We start from the raw sequence: 15,894 nt of genomic DNA on the forward strand, positions 1-15,894 counted from the left end.
CTCTCACTCTCTTCTTCTCCATGCATCCCACACTGTACTGAGTGTGCGTGAATTACGTACTCCATCCATATCAGTGACAAAAGTAAAAAAGAGAAAATAAGCACCATTAAATGCTATGTATTTATATGTTTAAGAGCTTAGGGTGGGAGTGTAATACTGACAAAATAGCATGTGTGCATGATTTATATCTGAAATTGAAAGCAATAGAAAAGTACCATGTTTAATCAACATCCCCATTTCTGGGCACGTTGAGCAACCTGTGTTGTAAATAATACATATTACAACTGAATGACATGTACAGTTAAAATAAATTAAAAAAATCTTTATTTAACCAGGAAAGTCCCGTTGACATTAAAAACCTCTTTTTAAAGGGAGACCTGGAGTTAGAGTGTCACAATATTTCATATTGGATTAGATTTAAAAATGAAAGCATCTATCAAAAGACCTTGTGTCCTGACTGAGAATAACAAGAGCCTTTCCAAGGTAAATTGGAAATGATCATGTTCATGTCAAAACTTTGAATCCTGACGGAAAATGGAAAACATGACCTGCCTTCAGTGCTGGACATGAGGAAGCAGGAACAGGTCCTTCAGTACTGGACATGAGGAAGCAGGAACGGGTCCTTCAGTACTGGACATGAGGAAGCAGGAACAGGTCCTTCAGTACTGGACATGAGGAAGCAGGAACAGGTCCTTCAGTACTGGACATGAGGAAGCAGGAAAAGGTCCTTCAGTACTGGACATGAGGAAGCAGGAACAGGTCCTTCAGTACTGGACATGAGGAAGCAGGAACAGGTCCTTCAGTACTGGACATGAGGAAGCAGGAACAGGTCCTTCAGTACTGGACATGAGGAAGCAGGAACGGGTCCTTCAGTACTGGACATGAGGAAGCAGGAACAGGTCCTTCAGTACTGGACATGAGGAAGCAGGAACAGGTCCTTCAGTACTGGACATGGAGGAACAGGCCCTTCGGTACTGGACATGAGGAAGCAGGAACAGGTCCTTCAGTACTGGACATGAGAAAGCAGGAACAGGCCCTTCAGTACTGGACATGAGGAAGCAGGAACAGGTCCTTCAGTACTGGACATGAGGGAGCAGGAACAGGTCCTTCAGTACTGGACATGAGGAAGCAGGAACAGGTCCTTCAGTACTGGACATGAGGGAGCAGGAACAGGTCCTTCAGTACTGGACATGAGGAAGCAGGAACAGGTCCTTCAGTACTGGACATGAGGAGGCAGGAACAGGTCCTTCAGTACTGGACATGAGGAAGCAGGAACAGGTCCTTCAGTACTGGACATGAGGAAGCAGGAACAGGTCCTTCAGTGCTGGACATGAGGAAGCAGGAACAGGTCCTTCAGTACTGGACACGAGGAAGCAGGAACAGGTCCTTCAGTACTGGACATGGAGGAACAGGCCCTTCGGTACTGGACATGAGGAAGCAGGAACAGGTCCTTCAGTACTGGACATGAGAAAGCAGGAACAGGCCCTTCAGTACTGGACATGAGGAAGCAGGAACAGGTCCTTCAGTACTGGACATGAGGAAGCAGGAACAGGTCCTTCAGTACTGGACATGAGGGAGCAGGAACAGGAACTTCAGTACTGGACATGAGGAACCAGGAACAGGTCCTTCAGTACTGGACATGAGGGAGCAGGAACAGGTCCTTCAGTACTGGACATGAGGAAGCAGGAACAGGTCCTTCAGTACTGGACATGAGGGAGCAGGAACAGGTCCTTCAGTACTGGACATGAGGAAGCAGGAACAGGTCCTTCAGTACTGGACATGAGGAAGCAGGAACAGGTCCTTCAGTACTGGACATGAGGAAGCAGGAACAGGTCCTTCAGTACTGGACATGAGGAAGCAGGAACAGGTCCTTCAGTGCTGGACATGAGGAAGCAGGAACAGGTCCTTCAGTACTGGACACGAGGAAGCAGGAACAGGTCCTTCAGTACTGGACATGAGGAAGCAGGAACAGGTCCTTCAGTACTGGACATGGAGGAACAGGCCCTTCGGTACTGGACATGAGGAAGCAGGAACAGGCCCCTCAGTACTGGACATGAGGAAGCAGGAACAGGTCCTTCAGTACTGGACATGAGGAAGCAGGAACAGGTCCTTCAGTACTGGACATGAGGAAGCAGGAACAGGTCCTTCAGTACTGGACATGAGGAAGCAGGAACAGGTCCTTCAGTACTGGACATGAGGGAGCAGGAACAGGCCCTTCAGTACTGGGCATGAGGAAGCAGGAACAGGCCCTTCAGTACTGGACATGAGGAAGCAGGAACAGGTCCTTCAGTACTGGACATGAGGGAGCAGGAACAGGTCCTTCAGTACTGGACATGAGGAAGCAGGAACAGGTCCTTCAGTACTGGACATGGAGGAACAGGCCCTTCGGTACTGGACATGAGGAAGCAGGAACAGGTCCTTCAGTACTGGACATGGAGGAACAGGCCCTTCGGTACTGGACATGAGGAAGCAGGAACAGGTCCTTCAGTACTGGACACGAGGAAGCAGGAACAGGTCCTTCAGTACTGGACATGAGGAAGCAGGAACAGGTCCTTCAGTACTGGACATGAGGAAGCAGGAACAGGTCCTTCAGTACTGGACATGAGGGAGCAGGAACAGGCCCTTCAGTACTGGACATGAGGAAGCAGGAACAGGTCCTTCAGTACTGGACATGGAGGAACAGGCCCTTCGGTACTGGACATGAGGAAGCAGGAACAGGTCCTTCAGTACTGGACATGAGAAAGCAGGAACAGGCCCTTCAGTACTGGACATGAGGAAGCAGGAACAGGTCCTTCAGTACTGGACATGAGGAAGCAGGAACAGGTCCTTCAGTACTGGACATGAGGGAGCAGGAACAGGAACTTCAGTACTGGACATGAGGAACCAGGAACAGGTCCTTCAGTACTGGACATGAGGGAGCAGGAACAGGTCCTTCAGTACTGGACATGAGGAAGCAGGAACAGGTCCTTCAGTACTGGACATGAGGGAGCAGGAACAGGTCCTTCAGTACTGGACATGAGGAAGCAGGAACAGGTCCTTCAGTACTGGACATGAGGAAGCAGGAACAGGTCCTTCAGTACTGGACATGAGGAAGCAGGAACAGGTCCTTCAGTACTGGACATGAGGAAGCAGGAACAGGTCCTTCAGTGCTGGACATGAGGAAGCAGGAACAGGTCCTTCAGTACTGGACACGAGGAAGCAGGAACAGGTCCTTCAGTACTGGACATGAGGAAGCAGGAACAGGTCCTTCAGTACTGGACATGGAGGAACAGGCCCTTCGGTACTGGACATGAGGAAGCAGGAACAGGCCCCTCAGTACTGGACATGAGGAAGCAGGAACAGGTCCTTCAGTACTGGACATGAGGAAGCAGGAACAGGTCCTTCAGTACTGGACATGAGGAAGCAGGAACAGGTCCTTCAGTACTGGACATGAGGAAGCAGGAACAGGTCCTTCAGTACTGGACATGAGGGAGCAGGAACAGGCCCTTCAGTACTGGGCATGAGGAAGCAGGAACAGGCCCTTCAGTACTGGACATGAGGAAGCAGGAACAGGTCCTTCAGTACTGGACATGAGGGAGCAGGAACAGGTCCTTCAGTACTGGACATGAGGAAGCAGGAACAGGTCCTTCAGTACTGGACATGGAGGAACAGGCCCTTCGGTACTGGACATGAGGAAGCAGGAACAGGTCCTTCAGTACTGGACATGGAGGAACAGGCCCTTCGGTACTGGACATGAGGAAGCAGGAACAGGTCCTTCAGTACTGGACACGAGGAAGCAGGAACAGGTCCTTCAGTACTGGACATGAGGAAGCAGGAACAGGTCCTTCAGTACTGGACATGAGGAAGCAGGAACAGGTCCTTCAGTACTGGACATGAGGGAGCAGGAACAGGCCCTTCAGTACTGGACATGAGGAAGCAGGAACAGGTCCTTCAGTACTGGACATGAGGAAGCAGGAACAGGTCCTTCAGTACTGGACATGAGGGAGCAGGAACAGGTCCTTCAGTACTGGACATGAGGGAGCAGGAACAGGTCCTTCAGTACTGGACATGAGGGAGCAGGAACAGGTCCTTCAGTACTGGACATGAGGGAACAGGCCCTTCAGTACTGGACAAGAGGAATCAGGAACAGGCCCTTCAGTACTGGACATGAGGGAGCAGGAACAGGTCCTTCAGTACTGGACATGAGGAAGCAGGAACAGGTCATTCAGTACTGTCCTTCAGTACTGGACATGAGGAATCAGGAACAGGCCCTTCAGCACTGGACATGAGGAAGCAGGAACAGGTCCTTCAGTACTTGACATGAGGAATCAGGAACAGGTCCTTCAGTACTGTCCTTCAGTACTGGACATGAGGAAGTAGGAACAGGCCCTTCAGTACTGGACATGAGGAATCAGGAACAGGTCCTTCAGTACTGGACATGAGGGAGCAGGAACAGGTCCTTCAGTACTGGACATGGAGGAGCAGGAACAGGTCCTTCAGTACTAGACATGAGGGAGCAGGAACAGGTCCTTCAGTACTGGACATGAGGGAGCAGGAACAGGTCCTTCAGTACTGTCCTTCAGTACTGGACATGAGGAATCAGGAACAGGCCCTTCAGCACTGGACATGAGGAAGCAGGAACAGGTCCTTCAGTACTGGACATGAGGAATTAGGAACATGTCCTTCAGTACTGGACATGAGGAAGCAGGAACAGTTCCTTCAGTACTGGACATGAGGAAGCAGGAACAGGTCCTTCAGTACTGGACATGAGGAAGCAGGAACAGGTCCTTCAGTACTGGACATGAGGAAGCAGGAACAGGCCCATCAGTACTGGACATGAGGAAGCAGGAACAGGTCCTTCAGTACTGGACATGAGGAAGCAGGAACAGGTCCTTCAGTACTGGACATGAGGAAGCAGGAACAGGCCCTTCAGTACTGGACACGAGGAAGCAGGAACAGGCCCTTCAGTACTGGACATGAGGGAGCAGGAACAGGTCCTTCAGTTCTGGACACGAGGAAGCAGGAACAGGTCCTTCAGTACTGGACATGAGGGAGCAGGAACAGGTCCTTCAGTTCTGGACATGAGGAAGCAGGAACAGGTCCTTCAGTACTGGATATGAGGAAGCAGGAACAGGTCCTTCAGTACTGGATATGAGGAAGCAGGAACAGGCCCTTCAGTACTGGACATGAGGAAGCAGGAACAGGTCCTTCAGTACTGGACATGAGGAGGCAGGAACAGGCACTTCAGTACTGGACATGAGGAAGCAGGAACAGGTCCTTCAGCACTGGACATGAGGGAGCAGGAACAGGTCCTTCAGTACTGGACATGAGGAAGCAGGAACAGGTCCTTCAGTACTGGACATGAGGGAGCAGGAACAGGTCCTTCAGTACTGGACATGAGGAAGCAGGAACAGGTCCTTCAGTACTGGACATGAGGAAGCAGGAACAGGTCCTTCAGTACTGGACATGAGGAAGCAGGAACAGGTCCTTCAGTACTGGACATGAGGAAGCAGGAACAGGTCCTTCAGTGCTGGACATGAGGAAGCAGGAACAGGTCCTTCAGTACTGGACACGAGGAAGCAGGAACAGGTCCTTCAGTACTGGACATGAGGAAGCAGGAACAGGTCCTTCAGTACTGGACATGGAGGAACAGGCCCTTCGGTACTGGACATGAGGAAGCAGGAACAGGCCCCTCAGTACTGGACATGAGGAAGCAGGAACAGGTCCTTCAGTACTGGACATGAGGAAGCAGGAACAGGTCCTTCAGTACTGGACATGAGGAAGCAGGAACAGGTCCTTCAGTACTGGACATGAGGAAGCAGGAACAGGTCCTTCAGTACTGGACATGAGGGAGCAGGAACAGGCCCTTCAGTACTGGGCATGAGGAAGCAGGAACAGGCCCTTCAGTACTGGACATGAGGAAGCAGGAACAGGTCCTTCAGTACTGGACATGAGGGAGCAGGAACAGGTCCTTCAGTACTGGACATGAGGAAGCAGGAACAGGTCCTTCAGTACTGGACATGGAGGAACAGGCCCTTCGGTACTGGACATGAGGAAGCAGGAACAGGTCCTTCAGTACTGGACATGGAGGAACAGGCCCTTCGGTACTGGACATGAGGAAGCAGGAACAGGTCCTTCAGTACTGGACACGAGGAAGCAGGAACAGGTCCTTCAGTACTGGACATGAGGAAGCAGGAACAGGTCCTTCAGTACTGGACATGAGGAAGCAGGAACAGGTCCTTCAGTACTGGACATGAGGGAGCAGGAACAGGCCCTTCAGTACTGGACATGAGGAAGCAGGAACAGGTCCTTCAGTACTGGACATGGAGGAACAGGCCCTTCGGTACTGGACATGAGGAAGCAGGAACAGGTCCTTCAGTACTGGACATGAGAAAGCAGGAACAGGCCCTTCAGTACTGGACATGAGGAAGCAGGAACAGGTCCTTCAGTACTGGACATGAGGAAGCAGGAACAGGTCCTTCAGTACTGGACATGAGGGAGCAGGAACAGGAACTTCAGTACTGGACATGAGGAACCAGGAACAGGTCCTTCAGTACTGGACATGAGGGAGCAGGAACAGGTCCTTCAGTACTGGACATGAGGAAGCAGGAACAGGTCCTTCAGTACTGGACATGAGGGAGCAGGAACAGGTCCTTCAGTACTGGACATGAGGAAGCAGGAACAGGTCCTTCAGTACTGGACATGAGGAAGCAGGAACAGGTCCTTCAGTACTGGACATGAGGAAGCAGGAACAGGTCCTTCAGTACTGGACATGAGGAAGCAGGAACAGGTCCTTCAGTGCTGGACATGAGGAAGCAGGAACAGGTCCTTCAGTACTGGACACGAGGAAGCAGGAACAGGTCCTTCAGTACTGGACATGAGGAAGCAGGAACAGGTCCTTCAGTACTGGACATGGAGGAACAGGCCCTTCGGTACTGGACATGAGGAAGCAGGAACAGGCCCCTCAGTACTGGACATGAGGAAGCAGGAACAGGTCCTTCAGTACTGGACATGAGGAAGCAGGAACAGGTCCTTCAGTACTGGACATGAGGAAGCAGGAACAGGTCCTTCAGTACTGGACATGAGGAAGCAGGAACAGGTCCTTCAGTACTGGACATGAGGGAGCAGGAACAGGCCCTTCAGTACTGGGCATGAGGAAGCAGGAACAGGCCCTTCAGTACTGGACATGAGGAAGCAGGAACAGGTCCTTCAGTACTGGACATGAGGGAGCAGGAACAGGTCCTTCAGTACTGGACATGAGGAAGCAGGAACAGGTCCTTCAGTACTGGACATGGAGGAACAGGCCCTTCGGTACTGGACATGAGGAAGCAGGAACAGGTCCTTCAGTACTGGACATGGAGGAACAGGCCCTTCGGTACTGGACATGAGGAAGCAGGAACAGGTCCTTCAGTACTGGACACGAGGAAGCAGGAACAGGTCCTTCAGTACTGGACATGAGGAAGCAGGAACAGGTCCTTCAGTACTGGACATGAGGAAGCAGGAACAGGTCCTTCAGTACTGGACATGAGGGAGCAGGAACAGGCCCTTCAGTACTGGACATGAGGAAGCAGGAACAGGTCCTTCAGTACTGGACATGAGGAAGCAGGAACAGGTCCTTCAGTACTGGACATGAGGGAGCAGGAACAGGTCCTTCAGTACTGGACATGAGGGAGCAGGAACAGGTCCTTCAGTACTGGACATGAGGGAGCAGGAACAGGTCCTTCAGTACTGGACATGAGGGAACAGGCCCTTCAGTACTGGACAAGAGGAATCAGGAACAGGCCCTTCAGTACTGGACATGAGGGAGCAGGAACAGGTCCTTCAGTACTGGACATGAGGAAGCAGGAACAGGTCATTCAGTACTGTCCTTCAGTACTGGACATGAGGAATCAGGAACAGGCCCTTCAGCACTGGACATGAGGAAGCAGGAACAGGTCCTTCAGTACTTGACATGAGGAATCAGGAACAGGTCCTTCAGTACTGTCCTTCAGTACTGGACATGAGGAAGTAGGAACAGGCCCTTCAGTACTGGACATGAGGAATCAGGAACAGGTCCTTCAGTACTGGACATGAGGGAGCAGGAACAGGTCCTTCAGTACTGGACATGGAGGAGCAGGAACAGGTCCTTCAGTACTAGACATGAGGGAGCAGGAACAGGTCCTTCAGTACTGGACATGAGGGAGCAGGAACAGGTCCTTCAGTACTGTCCTTCAGTACTGGACATGAGGAATCAGGAACAGGCCCTTCAGCACTGGACATGAGGAAGCAGGAACAGGTCCTTCAGTACTGGACATGAGGAATTAGGAACATGTCCTTCAGTACTGGACATGAGGAAGCAGGAACAGTTCCTTCAGTACTGGACATGAGGAAGCAGGAACAGGTCCTTCAGTACTGGACATGAGGAAGCAGGAACAGGTCCTTCAGTACTGGACATGAGGAAGCAGGAACAGGCCCATCAGTACTGGACATGAGGAAGCAGGAACAGGTCCTTCAGTACTGGACATGAGGAAGCAGGAACAGGTCCTTCAGTACTGGACATGAGGAAGCAGGAACAGGCCCTTCAGTACTGGACACGAGGAAGCAGGAACAGGCCCTTCAGTACTGGACATGAGGGAGCAGGAACAGGTCCTTCAGTTCTGGACACGAGGAAGCAGGAACAGGTCCTTCAGTACTGGACATGAGGGAGCAGGAACAGGTCCTTCAGTTCTGGACATGAGGAAGCAGGAACAGGTCCTTCAGTACTGGATATGAGGAAGCAGGAACAGGTCCTTCAGTACTGGATATGAGGAAGCAGGAACAGGCCCTTCAGTACTGGACATGAGGAAGCAGGAACAGGTCCTTCAGTACTGGACATGAGGAGGCAGGAACAGGCACTTCAGTACTGGACATGAGGAAGCAGGAACAGGTCCTTCAGCACTGGACATGAGGGAGCAGGAACAGGTCCTTCAGTACTGGACATGAGGAAGCAGGAACAGGTCCTTCAGTACTGGACATGAGGAAGCAGGAACAGGTCCTTCAGTACAAACCTCTCATCCACACACTGTCTGCCCTGAACAGTGTAAACCGAGATTCGTCATGAAGACAACATGTGTCCAACCTGCCAGATGCCGTCCAATGTGAGCTTTTGTCCTCTCAAGTGGGCTGTGAGGACGAGGAAGAACTGTGGTCAGGTGGAGACCCTGATGAGGACGAGGAGGAACTGTGGTCAGGTGGAGACCCTGATGAGGACGAGGAGGAACTGTGGTCAGGTGGAGACCCTGATGAGGACGAGGAGGAACTGTGGTCAGGTGGAGACCCTGATGAGGATGAGGAGGAACTGTGGCCAGGTGGAGACCCTGATGAGGATGAGGAGGAACTGTGGTCAGGTAGAGACCCTGATGAGGATGAGGAGGAACTGTGGTCAGGTGGAGACCCTGATGAGGACGAGGAGGAACTGTGGTCAGGTGGAGACCCTGATGAGGACGAGGAGGAACTGTGGTCAGGTGGAGACCCTGATGAGGATGAGGAGGAACTGTGGTCAGGTGGAGACCCTGATGAGGATGAGGAGGAACTGTGGTCAGGTGGAGACCCTGATGAGGATGAGGAGGAACTGTGGTCAGGTGGAGACCCTGATGAGGATGACGAGCAATAGAGGAGCTTCCCTGAGATGGTTTCTGACGGTTTCTGCAGAAATTGTTTGGTTGTACAAAGCGATAGTTGCAGCACCTGTGCTTGTGGCTGGTCTCAGACCATCATGTAGGTGGACATACTGGACGGGAACCTTCTGGGCTGGTGTGGTTGCACCTGGTCTGTGCTTGTGGCTGGTCTCAGACCATCATGTAGGTGGACATACTGGACGGGAACCTTCTGGGCTGGTGTGGTTGCACCTGGTCTGTGCTTGTGGCTGGTCTCAGACCATCATGTAGGTGGATATACTGGACGGGGACCTTCTGGGCTGGTGTGGTTGCACCTGGTCTGTGCTTGTGGCTGGTCTCAGACCATCATGTAGGTGGACATACTGGACGGGGACCTTCTGGGCTGGTGTGGTTGCACCTGGTCTGTGCTTGTGGCTGGTCTCAGACCATCATGTAGGTGGACATACTGGACGGGGACCTTCTGGGCTGGTGTGGTTGCACCTGGTCTGTGCTTGTGGCTGGTCTCAGACCATCATGTAGGTGGACATACTGGACGGGGACCTTCTGGGCTGGTGTGGTTGCACCTGGTCTGTGCTTGTGGCTGGTCTCAGACCATCATGTAGGTGGATATACTGGACGGGGACCTTCTGGGCTGGTGTGGTTGCACCTGGTCTGTGCTTGTGGCTGGTCTCAGACCATCATGTAGGTGGACATACTGGACGGGGACCTTCTGGGCTGGTGTGGTTGCACCTGGTCTGTGCTTGTGGCTGGTCTCAGACCATCATGGAGGTGGACATACTGGACGGGGACCTTCTGGGCTGGTGTGGTTGCACCTGGTCTGTGCTTGTGGCTGGTCTCAGACCATCATGTAGGTGGACATACTGGACGGGGACCTTCTGGGCTGGTGTGGTTGCACCTGGTCTGTGCTTGTGGCTGGTCTCAGACCATCATGTAGGTGGACATACTGGACGGGGACCTTCTGGGCTGGTGTGGTTGCACCTGGTCTGTGCTTGTGGCTGGTCTCAGACCATCATGTAGGTGGATATACTGGACGGGGACCTTCTGGGCTGGTGTGGTTGCACCTGGTCTGTGCTTGTGGCTGGTCTCAGACCATCATGTAGGTGGACATACTGGACAGGGACCTTCTGGGCTGGTGTGGTTGCACCTGGTCTGTGCTTGTGGCTGGTCTCAGACCATCATGTAGGTGGACATACTGGACAGGGACCTTCTGGGCTGGTGTGGTTGCACCTGGTCTGTGCTTGTGGCTGGTCTCAGACCATCATGTAGGTGGACATACTGGACGGGGACCTTCTGGGCTGGTGTGGTTGCACCTGGTCTGTGCTTGTGGCTGGTCTCAGACCATCATGTAGGTGGACATACTGGACAGGGACCTTCTGGGCTGGTGTGGTTGCACCTGGTCTGTGCTTGTGGCTGGTCTCAGACCATCATGTAGGTGGACATACTGGACGGGGACCTTCTGGGCTGGTGTGGTTGCACCTGGTCTGTGCTTGTGGCTGGTCTCAGACCATCATGGAGGTGGACATACTGGACGGGGACCTTCTGGGCTGGTGTGGTTGCACCTGGTCTGTGCTTGTGGCTGGTCTCAGACCATCATGTAGGTGGATATACTGGACGGGGACCTTCTGGGCTGGTGTGGTTGCACCTGGTCTGTGCTTGTGGCTGGTCTCAGACCATCATGTAGGTGGACATACTGGACAGGGACCTTCTGGGCTGGTGTGGTTGCACCTGGTCTGTGCTTGTGGCTGGTCTCAGACCATCATGTAGGTGGACATACTGGACAGGGACCTTCTGGGCTGGTGTGGTTGCACCTGGTCTGTGCTTGTGGCTGGTCTCAGACCATCATGTAGGTGGACATACTGGACGGGGACCTTCTGGGCTGGTGTGGTTGCACCTGGTCTGTGCTTGTGGCTGGTCTCAGACCATCATGTAGGTGGACATACTGGACAGGGACCTTCTGGGCTGGTGTGGTTGCACCTGGTCTGTGCTTGTGGCTGGTCTCAGACCATCATGTAGGTGGACATACTGGACGGGGACCTTCTGGGCTGGTGTGGTTGCACCTGGTCTGTGCTTGTGGCTGGTCTCAGACCATCATGGAGGTGGACATACTGGACGGGGACCTTCTGGGCTGGTGTGGTTGCACCTGGTCTGTGCTTGTGGGGTCAGATTCTCTGAAACGCCTTTGCAGACGCTTCTGGTGGACATTCCTGCAGTTAGTAGACACAATGAACTTTCCCTCAAAACGTGCTGTGTGATCAAACTGCACACTTCAGAGTGACCTTTGATTGTGGCCACCCGAAGGCACACCTGCTCAATAGTCATGCTGTCTCATCAGCATCTTGATCTGCCTCACTTGAGAGGTGGATGGATTATCTTGGCAAAGGAGAAGTGCTCAGTAACACAGATTTAGACCAGTCTGTCAACAACATTTGAGAGAAATAGGTCTTCTGTGTCTATACAAAATGCTTTACATCTTTGAGTTCAAGGTCATGAAAAATGGGAGTAACAACAAAAGTGTTGCATCTATAATCACAGTGGGAAGGATGTCAAGTCTGAATTGAGAAGGAAAGTGCAAATGCAAGGAAGTGCATGCTAAAAAAGACTTGACATGAACCTACCCACATGGAAAGAACCTATATGAGGATATATGCACATATATGAAACCTATATGCAGCATATATGCACATATATGACAATATATATGCTGGATATATGCACATATATGCACATATATGACAATATACATATACATATACATAGCATATATTGTCATATATGTGCATATATGGACATATATGCTGCATATATATGCTGCATATATGCACAGCATTTATGTGCATATATGCAGCATATATTGTCATATATGTGCATATATGCAGCATATATGTGCATATATGTGCATATATGCAGCATATATATGGTCATATATGTGCATATATGCAGCATTTATGTGCATATATGCAGCATATATGCAGCATATATGTGCATATATGCAGCATATATGCAGCATATATGTGCATATATGTGCATATATGCAGCATATATATGGTCATATATGTGCATATATGCAGCATTTATGTGTATATATGCAGCATATATATTGTCATATATGCAGCATATATGTGCATATATACAGCATATATATTGTCATATATGTGCATATATGCTGCATATAGGTTTCATATATGTGCATATATCCTCATATAGGTTCTTTCCATGTGGGATAGGATGTCTCATGTTATCAACAGTTGCAATCTCTTTGTTATTTGTTGTTTTTGTTGTCAGGCACTGTAACCATGGTTTGGTAAAGTGCTCAATAAATAAGGCTATTATCATACAGGCCTCAAGTGGCTATTCTGTGTTCACGTGATGTCACTCATGGTTATGTGTCATTGATCCCCGGTAAAACACAAATAGAAGCGAAAGCATGATCTGATTGTATGAGCAGGCAGTTTAGTACAACCTTAATGACCAACCAGCCTGAAGGGCAGAGGAAGGAAGAGTTAAAAGAAACAGACCGAGACTTCGAGCTTAGTGACGGGGAGAAGTGCGAGGAGGAGGAGGAGGAGGAGGAGGAGGAGGAGGAGGTGCTCACTGTGTGTTTAAGTGCTTGGATGACAGCATCTTTGTCTCTTTATGATGAATGATTCAGTGTAACAGCAACATGCGGTGGTGATGATGATGATGATGATGATGATGATGATGAACTCCACCCAGACTTCATTCTTCACTTTGGGTGCTTACTATGACACAGGGCTTCTGCGATATTTGTACTTTCTTATCATCATGTCTTTGTATGTTTGCATCATTGGAGCCAACGTGCTGCTGATCGTGGTGATCTGCGTGAACAGGGCCCTGCACCAGCCCATGTACCTGTTCCTGGTCAGCCTGTTTGTCAACGAGCTGTACGGCAGCAGCGGCCTGTTCCCGCTGCTCCTGGTCCACATCCTGTCTGAGTCCCACGCCGTGCCGGCGCCGCTCTGCTTCCTGCAGATCTTCGTCATCTACACCTACGCTTGTGGTGAGTTCCTGAACCTTGCTGTCATGTCTTATGACAGATACTTGGCCATCTGTCATCCATTACAATACAAGAGTCAGATGACAAGTGGAAAGGTGGCCATGCTGATATCTTTCACCTGGATGTTTCCTGTAGTTGCAATCATAGTTCTCGTCTCACTGAGCGCTCCACTGCAGCGTTGTGGGAACATCATTCAGAAAGTGTACTGTGGAAACTACTCCATAGTCAGACTGGCCTGCTCCAGCACCAGAGTCAACAACATCTACGGCCTCATGTATACCGTCGTCTCCATCATCATTCCTCCTGTGTTCATCATCTACACCTATGCAAAGATCCTCAGGGTGTGTTTCTGCGGCTGTAAGCAGACTCGACAAAAGGCCCTCAGTACCTGCACGCCGCATGTTGCTTCCATTCTGAACTTTTCCTTTGGCTGTTGTTTCCAGATCCTACAGAGGAGATATTTCAAAGACAGTTTGCCCAGCATGCTGGACATCCTCATGTCGCTCTACTTCCTTACCTGTCAACCCCTCTTTACGCCACTGTTGTACGGCCTAAAAATGTCCAAAATCTACCGGAGCTGTAAACAACTTCTTCGTGCAGAAAAGTGACTTCACTGCTTGTTCATCTGTCTGTGCAAAGAACAGAATCATGTGACGTGTTTTCTGTTCAAGCAACTGAGTGTCACACAGGGTTCAAAAGACTGCATTTATTTCTCTTGAGCAAAATAAAGCAAATAACAGAAATCCCATTGTAATATTTGTCCACACATTAGATGTCTGAGAGGACAGGATGAAGCGAAAAGGATCTGATCAGTCCTTGCTTCATTTACAAAAATCCCCAAACATTTCCTCTTCATCCTTCAAGTGGAGTTAAGTTATCACCAAACCTTTTACAACATATCTTGATAAATTTCCAACTTAAGTTTGATATATAAAATAATTACACTTAATACAAGAAAGATTTCCAGGAGAAATATGTTCATGACTAAAAATTAATTTACTGCAAAAGGGTAGTATAGATTGAAATCACAAAGATCCTTGTATTGATCAAAACTATCAGCAGCTTCATCGATGTAAAAAAAATGCTTGGACTCATATTTGTATTAATTGGGGGGGTATGGCTCGGTTGGTAGAGCGGTCATCTCCCAATTGGAAGGTTGCAGGTTTGATCCCATCTCTGCCTGCCCACGTGCCGAAGTGTCCTTGGGCAAGACACTGAACCCTGAACTGTGTGAATGCAGTGAGAGAGCCCACATGGAAAGAACCTATATGAGGATATATGCACATATATGAAACCTATATGCAGCATATATGCACATATATGACAATATATATGCTGTATATATGCACATATATGACAATATATATGCTGCATATATGCACATATATGCACATATATGCTGCATATATGCACAAAAATGCTGCATATATGCACATATATGACAATGTATGGGCTGCATATATGCACATATATGACAATACATGCTGCATATATGCACATATATGCTGCATATATGCACATATATGACCATATATATGCACAAAAATGCTGCATATATGCACATATATGACAATATATGGGCTGCATATATGCACATATATGACAATATATGCTGCATATATGCACATATATGACAACATATATGCTGCATATGTGCACATATATGACAATATATATGCTGCATATATGCACATAAATGCTGCATATATGGAAAGTCCCACATGGACAGAACCTATATAAACATATATGTTTTAATATAGGTTTTGATATAGGTTTTGAATATATGTGACATATATAAAATTTTCCATTTTCCTATATTTTATGCACATATATGGACCTATATGCACAGATAGGTACATATTTTTATATACATACATATACATAATATATACATATATATATATATACACACACACACACACACATAACAGCATTCAGTGTGGGCCCACATGGAAAGAACCTATATAAAGGTTAGGATATATGTGGCATATATATAAAATTGGCCATTTTCCTATATTTTATGTACATATATGTGTGCATACATACGCGCATATATGTACATATATGTATATAACATATTGGAAAATGGCCAATTTTATATATGTCACATATATGCCAAACCTATATCAAAACCTATATTAAAACATATATGTTTATATAGGTTCTTTCCATGTGGGAGTGAGCGGCTGGTGGTGGTCGGAGGGTGAGAAGGTGAGTGGCCGGTGGTGACTGGCTGAGGCCCACATAAAGACTGGCTGAGGCCGA

The 15,894-nt window shown here is 49.4% G+C and overlaps 1 protein-coding gene across 1 annotated transcript; it reads left to right on the top strand.

Moving 5' to 3' along the window:
* Window positions 1–13,304: 13,304 nt before the first annotated feature.
* On the top strand, window positions 13,305–14,237 carry LOC308136843 (olfactory receptor 11A1-like; the record flags this gene model as incomplete). Its single annotated transcript, XM_080505373.1, has 1 exon — window positions 13,305–14,237. One exon carries the CDS (start codon window positions 13,305–13,307, stop codon window positions 14,235–14,237), a length of 933 nt encoding a protein of 310 aa, XP_080361499.1.
* Between the last annotated feature and the right edge of the window lie 1,657 nt (window positions 14,238–15,894).

Source organism: Blennius ocellaris, assembly GCF_963422515.1.
Source record: "Blennius ocellaris genome assembly, chromosome: 2".
Taxonomy (NCBI): domain Eukaryota; kingdom Metazoa; phylum Chordata; class Actinopteri; order Blenniiformes; family Blenniidae; genus Blennius; species Blennius ocellaris.